Source organism: Cyclopterus lumpus, chromosome 7 (assembly GCF_009769545.1).
Source record: "Cyclopterus lumpus isolate fCycLum1 chromosome 7, fCycLum1.pri, whole genome shotgun sequence".
NCBI classification, from domain to species: domain Eukaryota; kingdom Metazoa; phylum Chordata; class Actinopteri; order Perciformes; family Cyclopteridae; genus Cyclopterus; species Cyclopterus lumpus.
This window is the reverse complement of record NC_046972.1, coordinates 3,985,968-4,010,967: the sequence shown is the minus strand read 5'-3', so window position 1 is coordinate 4,010,967 and position 25,000 is coordinate 3,985,968. Positions and strand designations below refer to the sequence as shown.

Here is a 25,000-nt window from a genome sequence, read left to right as displayed (position 1 = left end):
GTCTGTGCAGACGGGAAGGTGTACGCGCTGGGCGGGATGGGAGCCGACACCACGCCTCAGGCCCTGGTGAGGGTCTACGAGGCAGAGAAGGACCAATGGCAGCCGGTGACCTCCCTGCCCACGCCGCGGTACGGAGCCACGCCCTTCGTACGAGGGAACAAGATCTTCATGATGGGTAGGAAACCAGATCTAATCAGTTTGTCTTTTTTACATTTTTTTTCATCTTGCCATTTCTCACCGTCCGTTTCCATCCCAATGGTCACCAGATCTTTTTAAATCAGATGTTGGATGTGGATAATGAATACAAATGATGTGAGCTATTTGGTTAAAAATGTTATTACTTTTGTAGCGTGTGCGTATTTGTTGATTGATCAACATTACTTTCAGTCAGCCATTGACTGGATTACAATGACATTTGCACTGACGTTCATGGTCCCCAGAGGATGAATCCTCCGAACTACTGATGGTCCTTGACGTTTTTTTTTCGAGCCACATTTTTTCACATAAATATGACGACAACTGTCGGATGGATTGCCGGTTCTTCTTATGATTGTGATTACTTTGATTGCCCATCTTTATCCATCATCAGGTCAAAAGTTGAATGTTTTGGTCTGTCCCAGAATACCGAAGCAGATTCCTGTCAGCTTGTATTGCAGCAATGCCACATCGGGTAGTTTGTCCCTGTAGAAGAAAGTTCACAAAAAGCCATCATTTAGAGTGACAACATCTGGGGCGACTATGGGTCAGTGGTTAGCATGCCCGTCTTTCAATCAAGGGGTTGGCAGTTCAATCCCCGCCCTAGTCGATGTGTCCTTGAGCAAGACACTTAACCCTGCATTGCTACCCGTAGCTGTGTCTACGGTGTATAATGTAAAGTGTCTTTGAGTATCTTGAAAAGCACTATATAAATGAAATGGATTATTATTATTATTATTATCTTCCCATCAATTGCTCCGATCATCAGTATCTCTGACCGCTGCATTCCTTGAAAATTCCCGTGCCAGAAAACCTTTTTGTGTTACTATGACGACCGTGATATGGTGCACCCTCGCCACTATTCCTAGCAAAACCCCATATTCAGTCAGGTTTTGAGTGCTCAATTTATTTGTTTTATTGCATCTTTCATGCAGGTTTGTGCAGTGCAGAGCGCTTCATAGTTAGAACAAGTATGGACCAGAAAAGAAGTTATTTCCTTTTACAATACACGCAAGACAATAAATGGAATAAAACAGTGTGAAACAAAAAAAATGTTTAAAGAAATAACAATAATCTGATGATGATGATTGGACTTATAAACATTTTTTTCAACTGGAATCCAATAAGAAAAGTGAATAAAATATAAAACTACAAACTATTTAAAGGTACGTTTTAAGTTGACCTTTAAAGACTCCAACACTTCCAGCAGCTCTCAGATCCTCAGCTGTTCAATACATAAAGTGACCAATGGAAGGACTTTAAACAGACGGTAAACAGTCACCTTCTCAAGGACATTGATAGCTGAAGACATATTTGAAGTGCCTCAGTCCTCTGGCTGTGGTGTTCAGGGACCATTTTCCTTGACTACTTTAATGCACAATCACTGCTGAGAGAGTAGATAAAAGGTGGGTCACTGTAAGTCCCAACCCTTCTCCCCAAAGGTTATGGCTGTCCATAGTCCAGTCTGTCACTGTGTGTGCTTTTAGTGCAGTGAAAGGAACCGATGGACAGACAGTCTGGGTACAGTATTGATCAAAAGGACATGTTGGAGGTAAAAGCTTCTCCGCGGGACAGGAAAAAATTATTGCTCATTGACACTCGGTCAGAATTTCGCAACCACCGCTGCGAGAGAGAAATTGTAATGACACAAGGCGGCGTGCGATCGCTTCACCCCGCCGCGGAAGTGCTTCGCCGAAAATAAAAGAAGAGATGCATTCGTGTTGCTGCACGCTACCGGCAACAACACAGTCCTCATTCAGCACAGAGTGTCCGAGGAGCAGAGAGCGGCGTTTGGTTTGTCCCACGCTCCACCAGAGGGCCAGAAGGACTCGCTGCTCATGGGCAGTGTCTGAGAGAGCTCGACACCCCGGACGGGCGGAGGAAACGCAGCCATCACGTTGTCTGCTTTTACAAATACTGAGAAAACATAAGCAAGTTGACAGTTCAATCAGGAGAGACTTGTTTAGAGTTTAACAATAATGTATTACTGTTGTGTATATTTAAATAGTGCAAAGTCTTTGGCGATTGGACACCATCCTGAATTAGGAGAAACAAGGGGTCAGTGATGCTGATGAAGGCGGAATCCCCCCATGGAGTCCAGACACTGGTGGTGGTGAAGAAGGAAGTTGCTGTAACCCGATAATGAATAATGAGCAGGACTGATGCTGACTGGAGGGGCCTGGGGAGGAGGAGGGTGGAGGTTCCTGGAGAGGAGGTTCCTGGGGAGGAGGAGGAGGATGGAGGTTCCTGGGGTGGAGGAGGGTGGAGGTGCCTGGGGAGCAGGAGGATGGAGGGTTCCTGGGGAGGAGGAGGGTGGAGGTTCCTGGAGAGGAGGTTCCTGGGGAGGAGGAGGATGGAGGTTCCTGGGGTGGAGGAGGGTGGAGGTTCCTGGAGAGGAGGTTCCTGGGGAGCAGGAGGATGGAGGGTTCCTCGGGAGGAGGAGGATGGAGGTGCCTGGGGAGGAGGAGGGTGGAGGTTCCTGGAGAGGAGGTTCCTGGGGAGGAGGAGGATGGAGGTTCCTGGGGTGGAGGAGGTGCCTGGGGAGCAGGAGGATGGAGGGTTCCTGGGGAGGAGGAGGATGGAGGTTCCTGGGGTGGAGGAGGATGGAGGTGCCTGGGGAGGAGGAGGGTGGAGGTTCCTGGAGAGGAGGTTCCTGGGGAGGAGGAGGATGGAGGTTCCTGGGGTGGAGGAGGATGGAGGGTTCCTGGGGAGGATGGAGGTTCCTGGGGTGGAGGTGCCTGGGGAGGGGGAGGGTGGAGGTTCCTGGGGTGGAGGAGGGTGGAGGTGCCTGGGGAGGAGGAGGGTGGAGGTGCCTGGGTTGGAGGAGGGTCGAGGTTCCTGGGGAGGAGGAGGGTGGAGGTGCCTGGGGAGGAGGTTCGTGGGGAGGAGAAGGATGGAGGTGCCTGGGGAGGAGGTTCCTGAGGAGGAGGAGGATGGAGGTGCCTGGGGAGAAGGAGGGTGGAGGTTCCTGGGGTGGAGGAGGGTGGAGGTGCCTGGCGAGGAGGAGGAGGATGGAGGTGCCTGGGGAGGAGGAGGATGGAGGTGCCTGGGGAGGAGGAGGGTGGAGGTTTATGGGGTGGAGGAGGGTGGAGGTGCCTGGGGAGGAGGAGGGTGGAGGTTCCTTGGGTGGAGGTGCCTGGGGAGGAGGAGGGTGGAGGTTCCTGGGGAGGAGGAGGGTGGAGGTGCCTGGGGAGGAGGAGGGTGGAGGTGCCTGGGGAGGAGGAGGGTCACATCGGTTTGAGCTGAAATGACAGAGTTTGACAACAACGATGTGATTGGTTTACAGAAACTGCGCCTAATCCTATTGGTTCATTCCACGTATACGCCCCCCAACCACCTGACGGAGTAATTGCTGGGAGAATTACAGACGGAGATTATGAATGAACCGGAGCGTGTCTTCCTCATTGAACTTCAGCTCGAGCTTCATTTATGGAACGCATTAAGAGATTTTTTTGTTGTTGACTGTACTGAAATGTCGAGGTATTTGTAAGAACATGCACTAATTTGGTAAAATATGATTCACTGATATGGTTCAAAATACCAAATGGTATGAAGTAGTTTGAATTAGCATAATTTCTACCAACTGCGACATGAAGAAGTTGCTCGGACATGAATGAAAGCAGGCAGTTGTTTTCAGTAAAACAAGTTGTGATAAAGCCTTCAGCAGCTAAAGAACAAGAGATGTTGCTCAGGTGTTGGTGGTTAGGTAATAAATCTATTTTCTTGGGACAGAAATAAGGTCACGCTTTGGCTTCAAGACCAGGCTGGTTGTAAAGATCTTGCAGAGTCTGTGACAAAAATAAATAAAAGTTTGCTCAAACATTGTCATCAGGGTCCTGTCAACTTGATCAATTCTGGCACTGCAGGCTTTTTTCTGGTCCACCGTGTCGGCATAACTCTCAAATATCAGCTTATTATTTTATTTTATTATGTTTTGTTTGTTTTTCTTATTGTGTCGTTCCCCAATAATTCCCCAATTTCTGCATTCTGGCCATCAATCACTGCGCTGTCAGGAGAGGGCTGAGGACGTCTGAGATCAATGCACGTCCTCGTCTTTGACACGCTCATGAATAGAGAAGATTCACGCCACCAGTTTGATAGATAGTCACCATGGGAAATTACCTCTCCGCATATCGGGCTCACGACGACGCACTCATCGGAAAAAAACTCAAGATGGGATGGTTTTCATGCATTAATACACAATATGCACAATATGCACAATCTCCCTGGGGAGAGCCCGTGGATGTTACAGTCAAGAAAACCCACAAACAATAGTTGAATATTAAATATTAAACAATATAAATTGAACATAGTACACGTGTAAAAACATGATTATTAAGTGACCATACTATAAAAAAAAAAGTAAATATGATTTAGTTTGTATTATATACAAAGAGCCAGTCCAGGGTGGTCACACTTGACCGGGTTAAACATGTAAATCAACTGATTTCTGTGGATATGTACGTATTATTCTTTACCAAATCTTAATTTCAAATTAGCTGAACTTCTCCAAATGCTTTTCAGAGATACCCGCGGTTGGGACCATATTTATATTTTATTTGGTTTTCAAGGTTAATACTGGCCCCCTTTTCCTTTTTCCTATAACTAAAAAAAGTGTGATATTTTGCGAAACGCGCTTATTTGCTTTCTGACAACGACTGAGATGAGAAGATTGACTCTGAGCAGTTGCTAGGCAACCATCGGGGACACCAGGAAGTGAATGTTCCCACCCCCGTGCAACGGCGGATTGTCGTTTCATTAGTGAGCAAAGATTATGACTGTGAGCACATCAGCTGAACATTTGCACTTCTGATCTATAATCACACGCTGGAGTCTCCAAACTTCTTAGTGCTGCTTCTCCCGACAGTTCATTATTTATTCGTCCCTCTCCTCTTTTCTCACTGTGGTTTTGAGTGAACTGAAAAGAGGCCGCCTCCAAGATCTGCTCCCAAACGCGTGTACTGTACTGCCTTTGGGAGCATCTCATCGGGTGTTCTTGAATGTGGGGTTGCACGTTTCTATTAAGGAAACAACACCTTTTCTGCGTCTGCAAAGTCAGATAAGGGAATCACCGCCAAGACAAACGTGCTCACCCTCTGCAGCTCTTTTTACGACTGAATCGTGGTACTTCAGACATGATCCCCGATTAGAGCGGCCAGCGTCTTTAACCTTCATCTGCGATCTCGCACACAGCAGGAACAGCAGGCGTGAAACTGTGACAACAAGCAGCCTGTAAGAACACAAGCCAGCACAGGATTTCACCTTTTCGTTGCATGAGAACGTGCGCAGGGATTCAAGCAACAGCTCCGGGCAAAGAGACATTTCTTTGGACTGCGTTCCTGGAGATGGCGAGAAGGGAGAAAGAGCCAGTGAGATTTTTGCTTTGCCCTCTTCAGAAGCATAACATATCTCGACGGCTCGTCTTCCACTGCGGCGCCTGAGCAGGCGTACTGTTGGCCACAAAAACACACGGAACACATAACACCTGACTCCTCAGTGCTCTTCTTAATGGTCGTGTCTCTGGACTATCAATGTGAGGGAACTCAATGACTGAGCTTGCATCTCATGTTCCACTATTATTCTGACTATATGAAAAATAATCTGAATTTGATTTGGCTCGTGTAAATCGTCGTATTCCGTTTTGGAAATTCAGAATTAGGCCTTATTCCATATGGAGCATTTCACAGGCCCTCGGTGACGAGGACGCGTCATGGGGTCGTTTTACGCTCATCGGAATATGCACAGATGCATGTAAACGGGAATATTAGTTTTCAATTCCATTTCATTTTCATTCGCAGAGTAAACAGCTCAGGTATATTGTCTTTTTCCGCAGGAACATTTGCAGCGTGTAAACGTCGTCAACGTGAACTATCCAATCCCATGCAGAATAAACTTTAATTCTGTTTTGCTGTGGATCCTCGAGTACCTCTGTATACTGCACATTTATATGATAATCAACACATCTTTTTGCTCCTTTCTCTCACGCCTCTCCGACTCTAAACCTCCCACTCAGTTGGACTCTGTGTCTCGCTGCTGCCATCGATCTCCGTGCCGCCCGGCCCACTCCGTTGAACCCGCTTACACTTTCTTCTCTCACTCCTCCACATTCTCCTCGCTTCCCCGTATCACTTTATACACAATTCATCTTGTGTCATGGTCTCATTTCCCCCCACTCCCCGGACCCCGCTCCGCACCTCCTTTTCGTCTTCGTTTCTGTGTTCTTCTCTCCTCCCAGACCCCCCCCCCCCCCCCCCCCATCCCTCCCCCCGCCTCGCCCCTCTCACTCGCCTCAACCTCCCACCCGTTCTCCATCATTCACATTCCTGTATGTTGTATGCTCCCTCTCTCTCGCCACTTCTGTTATATTTTACACGGTTAAGTTATGATTTGTGGAAGTAAACACCCCCCGCTGCTGCACTCTGCTTTCAGTCTGAAATGAAATGTGGTTTTCGGTGCCAGACATGGACATAAATGCCAAGGAAACTTTGTGACAGGAGCAAAGGGATCAAAAGCAATGAAAGGAAAACAGGACAGAGGAAACGAGGACAAATCGTGACACACTCAAAGTCTGTATTCACAATCCTCCGGCTGTGCTCATATAAATGCTAATCATACTGGGACTGTGTTCCGTGTGGATGACGCATCTTTATGATGATACAGAAGCTATTTGTTACTGATGATGTTGAAGGTCGTTGCCGTAAACAGGGCAGTGTTTAACGGCTAAGTCAACCATCGGTAATGCGTTGTGGCCCCCGAATCAGAATATTCTCCTTCCTCCTCCAGGCGGTCGCCAGGGAAAGATGCCGGTGACGGCGCTGGAGGCCTTCGACCTGGAGACGAAGAGCTGGACACGCTACGCCTGCATCCCGAGCCGGAGGGCCTTCTCCTGCTGCGCCACCAACGAGCGGAGCCTCTTCAGCCTGGGGGGCCTCCAGCAACCGGGGCCGCACAACTTCTACTCCAGACCTCACTTCGTCAGCACCATGGAGGAGTACGATCTGGATCAAGGTATTCATTCACCTATTTGTGTGTGTAGGAGTCTCGCTGAGCAAATGGCAAACCTCAACCAGGCGCTGGCCGGGTGTCGGCTAGCAGAGCCGAAAGCCGATGGGACGAAACACACAGCAGTACTGACACTTCCTGTTCGGAGGAAGTGTCAAACAGGAACAGGAAGCGCTACACAGTGAATAGACTGAAGGAATAGGTGTCAGACAAAAACAACAGAGGAAGAGACAGGTCATTACTTGCAATCTTCATTTTCTTATGGTGTGCTTTACAGGACTTCAAGGAATTCCCTTTTTATTGTAACGGAAACGGATACAATTTGTGCAATAACCTCATCACAATAATTACATTCCATAAATAAGAAACATCCCTATTTGGGGATTTTAGGCTAATATTAAATGAAAAAAAAAGAAATTTAATGAAAAAAACATGCTTTCGGATCCTGATTTAGACATCGATTACCACGGCAACCGCCAAAGCTTCAACGCGTTCGGATCAGCCTACATATTAATAGAGGTAATTACTGTTTAGTTTGATTCTCACGGGTACACGAGAGATGAAAAAGAAGCTGCTTTTGTGTCCAAACCAAAATAATAGTTGTTGATGTTCATCACAGAGTACACGCTCCCCCCCTGGAGCACGTTGAATAAAGAGACCAGTTCCTTGCACATAAAAGAGGAAGATTATGCATAAGTTGAGTCGGATCATATCAACGCTGATGGTGATGCTGATCGAGAACGTCCTCTCCTGCACCAGATTTCTGACCGGTGATAGAAACAAGCAAATGCTTCGATGTAAATGCATTGTGGGTAATACGTCGGACGATTTCAGATGAGGCAAACACACCAGTTTGACCTCTGAGCTGAACTCATCCCTTCTACTTCATGGATGCCTCTTGCTGCACTGGAAAGGTCTAGCACCCGAAACAGAACGTATCATTGTGGAGGACAGGAGGATTTCTGCTATGATAGGCTTTATTATTTAATTAAATTTGCTGCAAATCCCCTTTTAACCACGTTGAATACAGAACAGAGTGCCTTCATCATGCATTTGGCTGTAATTGTGTCTGCTATTAACAAGGAGGAGACATCTGATGCTCCAGATGGGTTTCAGCGGCTCTGTTGGAAAAGTATAATCTGTCTGATGAAGATGGAGGCGAATCGTGTCCCTTTTGGTGCGATGACAATTTAAAGTGAATTTTCAGGGGGATTAATGCACGGTTTATCTTTATGTAACTCAGCAAGTGGGCCGCCGTCTAAAGAGTGAATCAACACCGAAGCCTCTAGTGTGATAGCAGAAGGGTTACACATTGCCTTGTTGGCGGTCACAGATGGTGAGGCGCAAGTCCGATTGGAACACTGTCATCAGACAATTCATAATGGTCCATTTCACACATCGTCTGGCAAAAGCAACGGTTTAGGGTCGTACTGTGAGCGGCTAACCGATGGCTGATCCAGAGCTTCCGTGACCAGACATCCCACCATCTATCCACTTTCCTCCGCTTATCTAGGCTTTGTAGAGTATTCCAGACGTTGCTCTCCCCAGCAGCGCTTTCCAGCTCTTCCAGGGGGACCACAAGGCGATCCCAGGCCAGACGGGAGACATGATCCCTCCAGCGTGTTCCGGGTCTACTGCGATGCCTCTTACCAGTCGGACTTGCCTGGAAAACCTCTAAAGGGAGGAACCCAGGATAGTCTTTTTAGATTTTTAGATTTTGATTCCTCCCAGTTCATTTTGTTTGTACGCCCTCTGGCATTTTGGAGAATACTGCACAGAACAGCACGTTGAGCATAAATGAACGCTTCCGTTCATGCTCGAAGGCTCGAAGTGCGAGTACAAGCAAAGCTTACGGTTAAAGGGAACTAAAGAAAGCTAACTTCAAAACTCTGTGTCAGAAATGAAATATGAGAACATCAGTAATGTTGTCATTAGCCCCAAAACAGCATGTGTTCATGTGACAAGCCCTCTCACGGGATGTTGTTATAGTGTCACAGTCCACAGAGGGACTGTGACACTATAATATTGGTTTCTTCGTCCCTACAATAACCACGATGCAACACGGCCACCACCTGTTCCTTCAGAGGTTCAGGTGTCGAGCAGTCTCAAGCAGAGACGAGGAGCGACTTCTAACTCCGCACCGCCAGATTCAACAGTGTCATCACTTTTTATTAGACGTGACGCGGCTTCCTCTGGAGTCCCAACAGGCTTTACACAACTTCATTCACACGAGTGCAGTAGTGCTCCCTGAACACCTTTAAATGGACCTCCATGTGTGGAATCGCTCTAATTCCTCTTTCTTTCTTTCTGGATTGATGGAAAGAAAAACGATTACAAAAATTCCCAAACGACCCACATCTATAGAATATGAAATGTACAACTGCTACGTTAAACGACAGGCCCGTGTCATCAGAGCAGATTAATTAAACTCACATGTTGCACACAAACTCTTCTGCTGTGTGTAACCCGCAATGCAATATCAAAGAGTGCACCAGAAAACATATAAAATATATTAAATGATTCATCCTACAATAATAGCTAAGCACCGTGTCACGTTGCTCCCATGTCTTGGCTTTTATCATCACCTTGGAGTAAACGCTCTTGGATATGTGTGTGTGTGTGTGTGTGTGTGTGTGTGTGTGTGTGAGGGTTTTTTAACACACATGACCAACATGTGTGTATTTGGTGTCTGTCCCCCGGAGCCTGAATGCTGTTAGAGTCAGTCAGCGTCTCAAAATATCCTCACTCACATGGTGATGATCCACGGTCCTACTGCGATACACGGACGGCCTTCGTTTGACGCAGCTCGAGTGGCATTGGAGAGTTGAAGAAGGACATTTGGACTTGAAGAAAAAAGCCTCTCAGCTCCCCTCCCAGAGCTGGAGCCCTTTATTTAAGGGGGCCGGGTGTGAAGTGCAGTGAAGTGGGCCAAGCCCACGGGCCTGCCAGCACTCTTTTGATAATCCTGTAACCGGCGGCACCTGGTGCGCCCAGATACGGGGAAGGATCAGAAAGAATACCTGATCACACATTGTGGTGGGTGTGTTAAGAGGCCAATCACATTGGCTGCTTTCATGCGCTTATAAAACACAGGGCTGTCATCCTGACAGTCGGAGAATCCTGTGGTGACATTTCTTAAGAGAATGTGTCCCTCCGCTCACCATGGATTATATTCCTTTTAACGTAGATTTTCTTTTTTTCTCTTCACGCAGGATGTGAATATTGCACTGCTGTGGGTCAAAGGGGATCCTGGGGTTGATGCACAACTGTTTGAACCTTAAAAGAGTTGCAACTGTTTCAAATTAGCTGCGGGAATAAATAGTTTGGATGCAAAATATCAATATATTTTGCATATATATATATATATATATCCTTTGCAAGCAAGGGATTTGCATTTTGGCCCCGGGTGTGTAAAGACCTAAAGTCCCTTTATTTTTATCTGTGAAGGCAAAATAATTGAATTGCACAGCGTGAACATAAGAATATTTGTTCAGACATGGAAATGGAATAAAATCTTGAATTTGTATATCCATTTATCCATAATGTAAGATTTAACAGTGGACACACACACACACAGCACAAAGTACCAAATGCTTCTGAGACTGTGGTGAAATGAGATATTCTTCAAATGAGGATTCAGACGCTCATTGCTGGATGAATGGATTAATCCACAAAGAAGATATTAGGAAGCTACCTACTGTGTGTGTGTGCAGCATTTACCTCCAGACATCCATATTAACAAAGCATCCTTTGACACACACACACACACACACACACACACACACACACACACGCACACACCCTGCTGTGATTCCTTCCAGTCAGCTTGAATGTGTTTGGCTTTAAAGGATAACGCCCTCTTCTCAACTATCAGGTCTCATTCTCACTTTGAACGCAGCGCTGCTGGTGTGCAGTTTAGTTGTATCGTGTGTCTGTCTTAACTAACACAGCGAGATAACTACCACTAATGATGTCATCAGGGCTATCTTGACTTGGGCTTCAGGATTTCATATTTTGTAACGTGTCTGCCTTTTAAACAGAGAGCGTGATACTTATTTTAAAATTTCAACCGCTCTAAAGTCAGTGTAAACCATCAAAAATACTAAATGTTATCCTCTTACTTTGTTATAGTCATTAATAGTGGGGTGTTTTTCTTCATAAAAACACACAATTGTGTAATAATTAATCTCTTAATATATATGTATGTTGTTGTGAAAACATCTCCATAACACACCTGTATTCATTGAAGTTTCTCACCAACACTACATTTTACGAGATTACATGTGAACACATCATCATCATCCGCCATCGCTGTTGTCACTCAGGAATACGTATTTTATCGTTATTGCATAGGAATATGTATTTAATTGTTGTTGCTCAGGAATACGTATTTAATCGCTGTTGCACCCTCTTTTCATGTCTTCTCCTTTTGAGCCGGTGTCCTCTGACTGGGGTGGGATGGTAACCGTCTGAGTGATCACACGCGTCCCGCTACCTTCAGATGCTGCTTGGATTTCATGAACCCGAGGAGAAGCTTTTCATCCAATCGTCATTCAATTCAATTCATTGTGTATAGCTAAAATCACAGATTAGCCTCAGAGGGCTTTACAATCTGTACACATACGACATCCCTGACCTTTGACCTCACATCGGATCAGGAAAAACTCCCCAAAAATAACCTTTCACAGGGAAAAAAGGGAAGAAACCTTCAGGAGAGCAACAGAGGAGGATCCCTCTCCCCGGATGGACAGAAAAATAGATGTCATGTGTACAGAATGAACAGAGATAGAGTTACATAAACACATTTAATGAATATGACGGAAATAAATGAATTATTAATAGGGATTTCCACAATCCATGAAACAGAAGGAGGAAGAGAGGAGGGGTGGGGGGGCATCAGCAGGGCCACGGAGGCAGGAGGCTCTGTGATAATGCTCTTTAATAGAGTTTATGACCCTCTGGGCCTCTTGCTAATACAAGCAGGTTCATTACCAGTTCCTTTTTGAACAGTCGGAACGTTTTAATCAGGGTGATTTGCATTTTAAATGTTCCCCACATCGACTTACAGCGCTGATGGGAAGCAGAGCGCCGTGCGGGAGGGTTAACGGCTGCTCTACTGTTCACTGGCAGCCGGCCCTCTCCATGCGCCTTCTGTCTTGGTTCATGTCTGTGCAGCGGCCGGGTGAAGGTGATTATCGATCAGCAGGGATGGTTATTATTAAAAACCTGAGGTCTGCTTCATAAAAAAAGAAAGAAAGAAAGAAGAAGAAGAAGATGGAGTTGTAACAGACCCGTCTGATGTGTAGAGGTCTGGGCGGTTAAACCGCGGCAGCCTCGTGTCGCTTTCAGGCGACTTGACGAAGGTAAACGAAGAGGGGTGACTGTGGGTCAGTGGTCAGTGGTTAGCAGGTCCGTCTTTCAATCAGGGGGTTGGTGGTTCAATCCCCGCCCTAGTCGAGGTGTCCTTGAGCAAGACACATAACCCTGCATTGTTCCCCGTAGCTGTTCTACGGTACATGATTGTAAGTCGCTTTGGATAAACATGACATGACATGACATGACATGACATGACATGACATGACATGAAAATGCAGGTGATTAGACACAGAAGGAAACAATCAGGGACAGGGCAGACAATCACAGGAAGTGCAGGGAAACAGAGGACATGAGAGACAAGGACTTCAAAATAAAACAGGAAACAAGACCCAAAAACCCAAGACTGTGACATTGGCGTGGACACTGCTCTGACACTGCTCTGACACTGCTCTGACACTGCTCTGACACTGCTCTGACACTGCTCTGACACTGCTCTGACACTGCTCTGACACTGCTCAGAGTGTAACATTTGACAGTATTGTATGTGTACATTTAGTATTATCATGAACATACGTTACCCTAAGGTAGAGCTATGAGTCCGTCTTTGTCAAAAGATTGACAGGTAAATGGTGCCCTAGACTTAACCCATATTTCACAAACGCCCTTTGTGGTGATGGGTCCGTTGGGGACTCCTCCACTCTCCATCTCCTTGGGTCTGTTTCTAGTTCTCTTGAAGGTGCATCACAGTGTAATCACCACCTGGGGGGCGGTCCGCTGCGCTCCCCAGCTTGTCCCGCCCCTTGTCTCTGGCATCCGAACCCGGTTCACGGGGTCGATTTGATATCGGCCTTAAAGTCTCGCAGGGTTGTTGGGCTGAGATTCACGTGAAAGTCGATGTGGATCTTTAAAGGTCACAGAGACGATGGAGCTTGAACACACATGGCCGCAGAGCTTCTTCCCAGAAAATGACAATCAACCACACCCGCTCCTCAGAGGGTGAAGATGCAGGGCTTTGATCTGCCAACAGATTATGCTTATAGTGGGGAAGTCATATCAGCCGGTTCATCTAAGATTCCTTTCCTTTTCCTACTCCCTCATTTCCTTTCTTCCTTTCTTCCTTCCTCCCTTCGTCGGATCCCAGCTGTTGGGCACAGATTATGTTGTAAAGTGAAGCGTTTAAAGATTCAATTTTGAAAAGCCTGAATGCTTTTGCAGACGGATCTGAGCTTCAGTGGTTACGTCAAAGAATTTAGATATTTCCAACGACACGTGGATTCATGAAGACAGATTGACCAACTGATTGATGTCTAGACCGTCAAGGATAAATCAATTTGAAGTTACACTACAAAGCTAGAGCTCACAACAGTGCAAGGATGAGAATTAAAAAGTCCCTTATCGGCATTTATTTTGGCCTTCTCCCCTCCAACCATATTGTAAAATCTAGATTGAGATTCCGGAGTATTCTTGCAGTGATTATACATGCATATTGCATTGATTTGCATGTTCATACAATAACTACTGGTTCATGAATAATCACATTGGGTCCTTTGAGATAAGAGGCCCATGCATGCATTGACGTACAGGATAACCTTAGTTTTATCCATAGACCGTAAATAAGAAGTGGACATAGTCATTGTGATGTCACCCATTGATTGGTGGACTGCCGCAATGAAGCCTCAAGTTCGCCGTCGCCACCTTGTGAAACGGCCGTGGCCAACCAATGAACAGAAGTTACCGTATTTACACGACATATACATCTCTGGTAGCAGCAGCGGCCTGTCAATCACAGTGTAGCCCCGCCCTAAAGCATCCTCTGCTCTATTTGAATCTAAATGGACCATAACGTACCAGATGAACATCATTCTGTATTGAAGAAGACTTGAAACTAGAGATTGAGATCATAAACTATAGAAATTGTGGGTGTTTGAACATGGCTTATAACATGTTTTTTATAAGATGCTGTTAGCTTGGTTTAAGTTGTTACAGTACTGTAAGTACAGTTTTATCCAAACCTTGATCCCTGAGAAAGACACCACTCTGTGACTCTTTATATAGAGGGTACCACTCTTACTGCCGCCCCATGTACATAGCACCTTACTCCGGGAGCTGAGAAATCCAAAGCTTGATAGCATACGCCAAGTTACGAGCAATGATTTGACGATCGCGGTCAACTGTCCTCCACGTGAGTCATCGTGTGCGATTGGGTGAATTTGAAGATTAGTTTGGCTCTACCAGAGTCTCCCCAGCCGTTTCCTTCTGAGCTTTTTGCTCTCGCATCCTGTCCACCTCCTCTCTCTTTCACCTCGCCATCCAACTCCCCCGGCGTTTTTAAATGTCTCCACTTTTTAAATGACTCCACTTTTCATTCCCTCCTCTGCTTTAAAATGTCCTTGAACTTTCAATTTCCTCTCAGCGCTGTCCTCTGTGACCCCGCTGTAGTCACACTCTCATCCTTTGGGGTGTACACCTACTCAGGAAGCAGAGACACCGACCACAATACTGTGGAAACCGCTTCTACTGAAACGTCTGTCTAATCATGCATAGTGGATGATTTATAACCCAGTTGTTTGCTTTTGTTTTTCTTCATTCCTCAAGCAGATTACGATTTATTTTACATTTGTATATTTATTACATAATGCAATGAAACAGACAGTTCGCTATTTACAGGCTTGCTGCCTTTCCCCATTACCAAGGTCCTCCTTTTGGTGAGGCTCTGCTGGCGCCAACGATGGAGGCAGGGCCATCGCAGACAGATACCTACCTACCTACCTACCTACCTACCTACCTACCTACCTACCTACCTACCTACCTACCTACCTACCTACCTACCTACCTACCTACCTACCTACCTACCTACCTACCTACCTACCTACCTACCTACCTACCTACCTACCTACCTACCCCCCTACCTACCTACCTACCTACCTACCCCCCTACCTCCCCCCTACCTACCTACCCCCCTACCTACCTACCCCCCTACCTACCTACCTACCCCCCTACCTACCTACCTACCTACCTACCCCCCTACCTCCCCCCTACCTACCTACCCCCCTACCTACCTCCCCCCCTACCTACCTACCTACCTACCTACCTACCTACCTACCTACCTACCCACCTACCCACCTACCCACCTACCTACCTACCTACTACCTACCTACCTACCTACCTACCTACCTACCTATCTATCTATCTACCTACCTATCTACCTACCTATCTACCTACCTACCTACCTACCTACCTACCTACCTACCTACCTACCTACCTACCTACCTACCTACCTACCTACCTATCTATCTATCTACCTACCTATCTACCTACCTATCTACCTACCTACCTACCTCCCTACCTACCTACCTACCTACCTACCTACCTCCCTACCCACCCACCCACCTACCTACCTACCTACCTACCTACCTACCTACCTACCTACCTACCTACCTACCTACCTACCTACCTACCTACCTACCTACCTACCCCCCCTACCTACCTACCTACCTACCTACCTACCCACCCACCCACCTACCTACCTACCTACCCACCCACCTACCTACCTACCTACCTACCTACCTACCTACCTACCTACCTACCTACCTACCTACCAACTAACCCCCCCTACCTACCTACCTACCCCCCTACCTACCTACCTACCTACCTACCCACCCACCTACCTACCTACCTACCTACCTACCTACCTACCTACCTACCTACCTACCTACCTACCTACCTACCTACCTACCTACCTACCTACCTACCTACCAACTAACCCCCCCTACCTACCTACCTACCTACCCCCCTACCTACCTACCCCCCTACCTACCTACCTACCTACCTACCCACCCACCTACCTACCCACCTACCTACCTGTACACATTCTATTCTGAGGAACACCAAGTTCAGCTGCCGCTACTCGCCGGCGGGTTTGTTGTAAGCCTCGAGGAGACCGCACTTCTCATTGGGAGAAAACATTATCTCAATGTGCAGGCAGCATCAGCCTCAGGTCGCCAGACGATAAGCAGATGGATTAACTTTAAAGTAGGATAAAAAGGAGTATGTATATGGGGCATTATGGGTTGTATTCATTCAATCACACAATACGGCAGTGGCTGCAGTCCCACTTGGTGGTGTTATATACCCCATATGTTTATATATACCACAGTTTAAACATTATTTTTTCCATTTGTCGTGTATAAAAAGAGCCAAAATGAACCCCGGAAGCGTTCTACATGATCAGTATAAGCAAATTATTTAAACAACAGGAATTTTTATTATTATTATTTTTATTTATTTGCACAATTCAAACAATAAAATCACAACAGAGATAAATGACTATCCCAGTGCAGGAAGAGACAAAAAGCCAACTGGGCTTATTTGAGGCCTCCGCCTATATAATATTTTTTTTTTTTACAAAATTACAAACATAAAATGAAAAATGCACAAGATAGACAACAAAAGAAAAAAGAAAGAAAGAAAGAAAAGAAAGAAAAATAATGTAATTATATCGAGTCTGTGTAAGCATGTGTGTGCATGTGAAAGTGAGCATAGCTTGCGTTTGTTCAGGGAGGATTTTGTCCTGAGTTTATCAGCCATTGACTAATGATTATTGATAAGCAGTTTTAACTGCATAAACATTTGTATATACCCTAAAAGCATAATTAGAAAGCAGAGATGTTGAAGGCTTGTACTGCCCTAATCTATGTTATTTATTGCTGTACAGATAAATATAAATAACCCATGAATACAATCAATTTCACAAACCATTTCACTACCCACTGAGTTATTTATATCTAATCCACGTTTCACTGCATCTGCTCCCCGTGTCGACACTGATTACCAGACAATTACACAGTAATCAGCTCAGTTGACATTAGTGCTTTTAGCCCAATCTTTTTCTTCTGTTTTCCTTTCCTGCTCCTGCTCTCTCACTCACATCCCCTTCTCACAACCGATGCTGACAATGAGCTTCACGACTAAAAGTGTTCCTCCCGTGCTCGATCGGGGGGGGATTGTGGCGCCGGTGAAAATGCAACGGGTCATCGGGGTCATTCGTCTTCCCTCCTACGGCAAAGATGTGGCACCGCACTCATATCGCTGCGCACTCCATTGGCTCTCTGCTAATCATATTCATGCATTAACTGATCTCCTAACCGCCGGGCGCCGAAAACAACTTTAATTATATTAAGAGTGAAGCCGAATAGGTGTTGCATATCTGTTGACTAAGTATGTGATTAAAGGAGCTATCCTGTAATCCTGTTGGGACATGCTGTCGCAGGAAGCCTATAAATAGACCCCAGGGAGTGCTGGTGGATGACGGTGTGTGTGTGTGTGTGTGTTCGTGGTTGCTTGTGCGTGTGCACATTTGCTTGCGTATGTGTGCGCGCCTTATGTTAACAAGATGACAGCAATGGGTGGGAAGAGGGTTTGACAGGTAAGGAACTTCAGGCAAATAAATACACAAACGATGACGTAAATCTTCCTTGATTGTTATTATTTGTGGGTTCCCAGCTGTGGTTAAATGTGGCTGGAGCAAGGAAGTGGAAAATAGATTAATTATGAAGGTGCCATATGTGATGAAAGGAGCCTGACACCATAATGCACAGAACATGTGGCCTGTCCTGGTGCTGGATGCTGATCCCTTCAATTAACACTCAGCGAGGTCCAGTTAGACAGAATCCCCTCATGCAAAGGCTTGGAATGTCACAATATATAATATATATATCATTTAGTGCCATATATATATTAAAGTAGCAAACAGTTGTATTAACGTCTGTATGTCGTCAACAACTGACTATCAAATGAAAAGTTCTGTTGAATAATATCTGAATAATATGAATAATATGAATAATATATATTTATTGTCGAATTGAACTCGATGAATTATAAATCAAATATGTATGTATGTATGTATGTATGTATATATATATATATATATATATATATATATATACAAAATGTAATTTATTAAATATAATACATAGATGTTATAATTTTTTTTATATAGAACAGAAAGCTTTTGAAAAAGCTCTTTTTCCCTCTCTGTGAACATCATTGTTGGACAGTGTCACGACCGAACTAGGGACCTGAACCCAAATGCACGACTCGAGAAAAATCACAGTTTATTAAACTGGAAAAATAAACAGAAAACAAATATGAACAAAGTAGCAAAATAAGAAGACCTGGCAAGGGACAAGACGAACTGGCCCAGGACAAAGGGAGAGCAGACCATATATACACAGGGTGAGGGCACAGGTGGAAACAATCAGGGGCGAGGCAGCCAATCAGAGCAGCGGGGGAAACACACAGGGGGAGGAGCAAGTTGCCTGAAACGAGAGGAAAGTTAACTTTCAAAATAAAACAGGAAATCACGAGACATGGACACAAGGTTGTAGTAACGAAGTGTACTTCCAAGGGATACTGAGCTGTAAAAAGAGAGTCCTTGAAATGTGTTGATCGACCACGTTTGAAGGTAATTGCACTTACACGTGCTTTCAACCACTACAAGATGCAATCTAGTTTAAATGGGCATAATAGAGCACACTTTTGCAAGGTTTTCACTCAAAGTCAGCCGTGGCGTTGCAGTAGCTGTGTGAAGAGAGTTCTCCCCTACACACACCTTCCCAATTGAAGTGAAGGGGGTGTGCTTGACTGACACACTTGTTGATGATCCAAAAATCATTTCGCTGGAAGCACACTGCTTCTTCAGCTTATTCCCTTCTCCAGATTCTCCGGAATGAAATGTAAAAAAAAAATGGTATGTATATGTACTGAACTTGTACCGAACTGGCAACCACCACCACGACTCTCTAACAACGTTCAATAGAACAGTCATATATGTGGCATGTCACTGAACAGTAGACAGTAGAACATGTAATGTATTTTTAACTTGGGAATTGCTTTTTGGAAAACCAATCTGCCATGTTGGCAGATGACCTGGATTCTGTACCCGCCAGAGCCAACGTTTAGCCTGTATTTGACAGGCGGCAGGTGCTAATTTCATTCCTGGAATACATCAGGTGCCCAATGAATAAACCTCAAGATGCAACCTGTAATTGGATAAGGTGTCTAATCAGGACATTCTAATCAGGCATTTGAAGAGGTCGTCGCTTCAATCAAACCTGGTAATGCATAACAGCACCAGAACCAGAAGCACCGCCGACAGAAGGCACATGGAAAGCTAATTGCAATGAGTTTTGTGATACAATATAATTTTTAATAGTGTATGTTGACATGGACCCTCTAAGCACTGTAAGGCCCATGTGACCTTAATGACATGAATCCCATTTTGTCAAGCTTCAGAACCGTCATCATGTCTTCAGGTTTGTCCGTCCAGTCCAACCTCGTCAACTCACTGTGGCCTCACAAAACACGTTCTTGGGCCATAACTCAAGAATGCATATGTGACAATTCAAATGTCGAATAGGATAAAATGGTGAACAAATCCAGCATTCATCTTTTGGAGGCACAACGTGTCGGCTCAAAGCACCCACAAGGACTGACATTATTGGAATGACAATATTCCAATTGGTGTCAGGCTTTTCATTCTTCTGGAAAAAAAACGTTACTCGAATCCCAGCCAGCGTATGCGCGCTGAATGTAAATTGAGTGATGGGTTATTGACCACAGTTTGTTCTAAGCACCTATAATAAGCATGTTGAACTAGAGAGTGAAATAACCAGCTGCCAGACAAAGTCAAAGATGTATCAGGAGGTTTGGAGACGCACTCGACACGCACGACCGCACCGAGGAGCACGCATTGGACTTGAACGCCGCCTCGTCAAACAGACTTGAAATCAACCTTGTGAGGGTAAAGCCATTTGCCCCGGAGGCGTGTCCTCTTCTCTATGAGAGTGTTTAACAGACCATCAATCCACCTCCAGGCTCCAGGAATACGACTGACGCTGTTGACTCTTTGACCATGTTCTTCCATGCGTTTCCTCTCCAACCCAATCCCCTCTCGGTGACATGAACTGACACGCCCTGAACACTTTTTTCGGCCTCCTCCTTTTATCACTGTAAAGGGCCATTTCACCAAAATAACCAAAGAAAATGAAAGGAAACAAAGGCCATAATTTCTTGTACTTTCCAGTGACACCTAGCCACGCACATCGTTTGGGTTTATTTTACTCAAACGTTGCGATATTGGCCTTTTGAATCATGGATATTGGTTTCTGCTGAAACCTCAACGTAATGGAGGTCAATGGAATTGTATTTGTGGTGCTCTCAACATTAAAGTGATACGTCTGAAGATATTCTATGATTTTTGTTTTTACCAACAATCTTATGAAAATAACTAACAATGAAATGGATCCCACCAACAAGCATTGTGTATCCAAAGCCTGATTTATCTTATTCCTCTGTGCAATAGACGCCATTAAAATGAGCCACAGGTACAGGTGACATTTCCCTTCACAGTGGGCACTGTACTTTACTTTGGGGCAATACCACCGTACACCATCTTCAGGTCTTGGATTGTCACCAGAGAACTGGCTGAAGGTAGTAAATCCCTATTTTTGCCTGTGTGAGTAACATTTTGTAGTGTGTGTACCTATCTTTTGTTGGAATTTTGCTTTTATTTCATAGAGAAAGTGGAGATACAGAACTAGAAGTGTATGAAAAGCAACAACCAGCCCCAACCGGACTCAAACTGGGACTCGACTTATTGTATGCATCTCACCGACCATGTCAACGGACGCCCAGCTGTGACCTTTTATTTAAGAGATTAACATCTACAATGCGACTGCCCTCCCAAGTATAAAATCTTTCATTGTCATACGATCAACCAGTCTGGGTGTCTCAAACTCTGGTCTCCGCTGGCCTTTGGTTCACACGATAATTGAGCTGCCTCCAGCTTTATCCACATTCATTTGTGGCGGATAGAAGGTTGAACCTTTTATGTGATCGACCTTCGGGAAGGGAATCCATCAGATGAGCGACCATATTTAAGTTGGAAAGAGGTGAATGGAGGCAAAAAGAGGGAGAGAGACCGAATAATATCATTTAATCTCTGCCTTTGAGCCCGCGGTGGCCTTGAGCAGCAGCTGTCATCGCCGCTCGTGTTATTCCGCCGGTGCTGAAGCTGATATTATCCTGTGATGGAATAATAAATAATAGGTTTGTTAAGCCTCCCACGGATTACTCTTTAAAGCAATATGTGCAGAATAATTACGCCGCGCAAATCAGTGATACTCTACACTGGGAGGGGGGGGGGGGGGGGGGGGCAGAGATGTTGAACGATGATGACTCAAAAACCCGTCACCCGCTGCCAGCCCTTCAAAAAAACTGTTTCTTTTGTTTTCATCTGAATCATCTCCAGTTTACAAGTTTCCTCTGCGAGTTCGATTTTAAGATGTGATGTTCTGATATTTGCTGTTTTGGAAGCCGTGTGCTCTCTCTAAGCTCTTTCCTTCCTTTGATCCCTTTTCACCGCGCAGCGCCGCAGAAGAAGGTGACAGTCGAGAGGTGGCGGTGAGCGAGCGAGTGAATGCAAAGCTCGTGACCCAGATGGAGCTCTCGTGACTGTTTTGTGGCCGTTGATCTCATTGCGCAACCGTTCTTTGAAATGAAAATATTCCTTTTTCCTTTCCATCTTGAGGGTTGCAAGCGAAAACAATGACCTTATGGATCTGTCGAGCGTTTTGTTAAACGTTGCAGTTATCAGCTGGGTGGCACTGCACTCTACTCGACTTACCTTTGGCACCAGGTGCTTTCTCGATTTCATTTTCCACTGCAGATAGTACCCAGCCGATCGTCATAGCAACACCGCAAGAAACTGCCGTGACATCATCTTAAACGAGACAGGGCTCTAGCCGGATCCTTTTATTGGTAACAAAACAGAGGAATGTTGTCAGTTAACCGCATGGCGAAAAAAAGTTAAATAAAGGAATTGACGGTCGCCATTGACGGTCGCTTGGCTGTTTGCGAACATCCCGGGTTCGTGCAGGACGTCCCGCTGTTCTCTGACCGATCTAACTCCGCCTTTTAATACCGACTCAGCTCGCCTGGAACCTCGACCGAGTTGGCACCAAAAGAAGTTTCAGGTACTATGCCCAACTTTTGCCAAAGGATACCCAAAAAACATTAGATTCCAAGCGAGTGGAGTCAAGCCACTATGGAGCTATGAATAACACCTGTGGAGCTATGGAGAACAGCTATGGAGCTATGAATAACACCTGTGGAGCTATGGAGAACAGCTATGGAGCTATGAAAAACATCTGCGGAGCTATGGAGAACATCTGTGGAGCTATGAAAAACATCTGCGGAGTTATGAATAACACCTGTGGAGCTATGGAGAACAGCCATGGAGCTATGAAAAACACCTGTGGAGCTATGGAGAACAGCTATGGAGCTATGGAGAACAGCTATGGAGCTATGAAAAACATTTGCGGAGCTATGGAGAACAGCCATGGAGCTATGAAAAACACCTGTGGAGCTATGGAGAACAGCTATGGAGCTATGAAAAACATCTGCGGAGCTATGGAGAACATCTGTGGAGCTATGAAAAACATCTGCGGAGTTATGAATAACACCTGTGGAGCTATGGAGAACAGCTATGGAGCTATGAAAAACACATGTGGAGCTATGGAGAACAGCTATGGAGCTATGAAAAACACATGTGGAGCTATGGAGAACATCTATGGAGCTATGAAAAACACCTGTGGAGCTATGGAGAACATCTATGGAGCTATGAAAAACACCTGTGGAGCTATGGAGAACATCTATGGAGCTATGAAAAACACCTGTGGAGCTATGGAGAACCGCTCTGAGTTACAAACAGTAGTTATGTTTTGACATCATTATCTGAATCCATGCCACAGTCGCACCACACTGACGTTACGTCCTCACACTACCTGCTGCAATTGAGTCTTTTTAGAGTCTAATATTTATATATTTAATAACCCACAGTGTTTCTGGATGAGTGCTCTTCATCTTCATGTAGGCGTGATTTGTAAGTGTGCTCTACTTTCAGTGGGTAAATGGTCCTGTACTTGTAGAGCACTTTGCTAACAAAGTGCTGTAACACTACATGACATCATTCACCCCCATTCACACCCATTCATACACTGATGGGAGGGGCTAAGGTTCCACCTGCACAACAGCAGTAACTAACAGTCACACACAGTCACACACACACACGTACCCAGTACACACAGCTACAGGTGCAATGTTGGGGTTAAGTGTCTTGCCCAAGGACACATGGACGTGGACTAGCGGAGGCGGGGATCGAGCTGCCGATCCTCTGATTGAAGGACGACCCTGCTCTCCACTGAGCCTTCAGTCGCCCACTGAATTCTCATACATCGTCTAGCAGCTGACTGACTGATTGATTGATTTCGACATGTTTTCATACTCGAAGGTCATGCACAGGACACTCATCTTTTTCTTTATTTTCCACTCACCAACTGCCTGAGAAAAACGGGAATTTGGAAGAATCAGAGTGGAACGTTGACATATTAGTCAGTAGTCCAGAGATGTGGGGGTGCATGGTATGGGCATGATGGTGGGACTCATTAGAGCCCACACTAACTTTAATGTCCACCTAAGCATTAATATTTATAGGATTGCTGAGAGGCCAGGGAGACTGATTAGCAGACCTAGTAGAGACCTGCAGTTTGCATTTCCTTCCCCTCCACCACTTTAAGCTTCCCCTTTAAGCCGCGCTGGATCAGACTGAGCCTCAATAACCTTTTCTTTTTGTTCAGAATCAGGATGAGTTGGGTGATATCTTCTCTCATTCATCAGATCCTCCATTCAGCTCTTCTGTCAGTGCTCAACTTGACCATACTCCGTGTTATGAATGAACCCATACTCTTATCTCTGCACCCACAGACGCTTTGCTGTGCGGTGCATTGTTTTTTTTACATCGCTCTGCACATCCCCTCAATCCCCACAAGACCATTAATTAGTGCATCGATCGTGTAATCGATAGGCGAGCGCTATTAATCGGACCCGGCATTGCAGCAAGTGCCGCACGCTGTAGAAGATTTGTGAGTGTGTGTGTGTCTGCGTGCGTGTGTGTGCGTGTGTGTGTGTGTGGTGGTGGTGGGGGGGGGGGGGGGGGGGAGTGGATGTGCTAATCTGTCCGTTCAGGAGGAATAAATACTTCCTATCAGAGAGCCAGATAAAGAAATGCAGAGTGGGGCCGAGACCTCTGAAGGCTTTTTGTTGCACCAACAGAAAACCTGTTTAGGTGAGGAAAGGACGGGTGAGATGAAACCATCTTAAAGGCGTTAACATGATTTACCAGAAAGAAATTGACAAATATATTTCTTTGCAGGACCTTCGGGGGGGTCATATTGAACAGATTGATGTCCATCCTAATTAAACATGCTAACATTAGCTAATTAACACAGCTGAGGCTGATGGGAATGCCATTCGTTTTGCAGGTATTTGGTCATTAAGCAAAGTTGTAGGATATAAAATTAGAGTGATACAAACTTTGAAGCAATGATGCGTGAAATAAAAAAGTCATGGAATGCCATCAGTGTTTCTC

At 45.4% G+C, this 25,000-nt stretch overlaps 1 protein-coding gene across 1 annotated transcript in view; it reads left to right on the top strand.

The window, feature by feature from the left end:
- The window catches only part of LOC117733746 (kelch domain-containing protein 8B-like), a 96,877-nt gene that overhangs the window by 51,461 nt on the left and 20,416 nt on the right, over positions 1-25,000 (top strand). The window contains exons 2-3 of the mRNA XM_034537604.1: positions 11-175; positions 6,979-7,203. Of these exons, the coding sequence (XP_034393495.1) occupies positions 11-175; positions 6,979-7,203 (390 nt within the window). The remainder of the gene's footprint in view (positions 1-10; positions 176-6,978; positions 7,204-25,000) is intronic.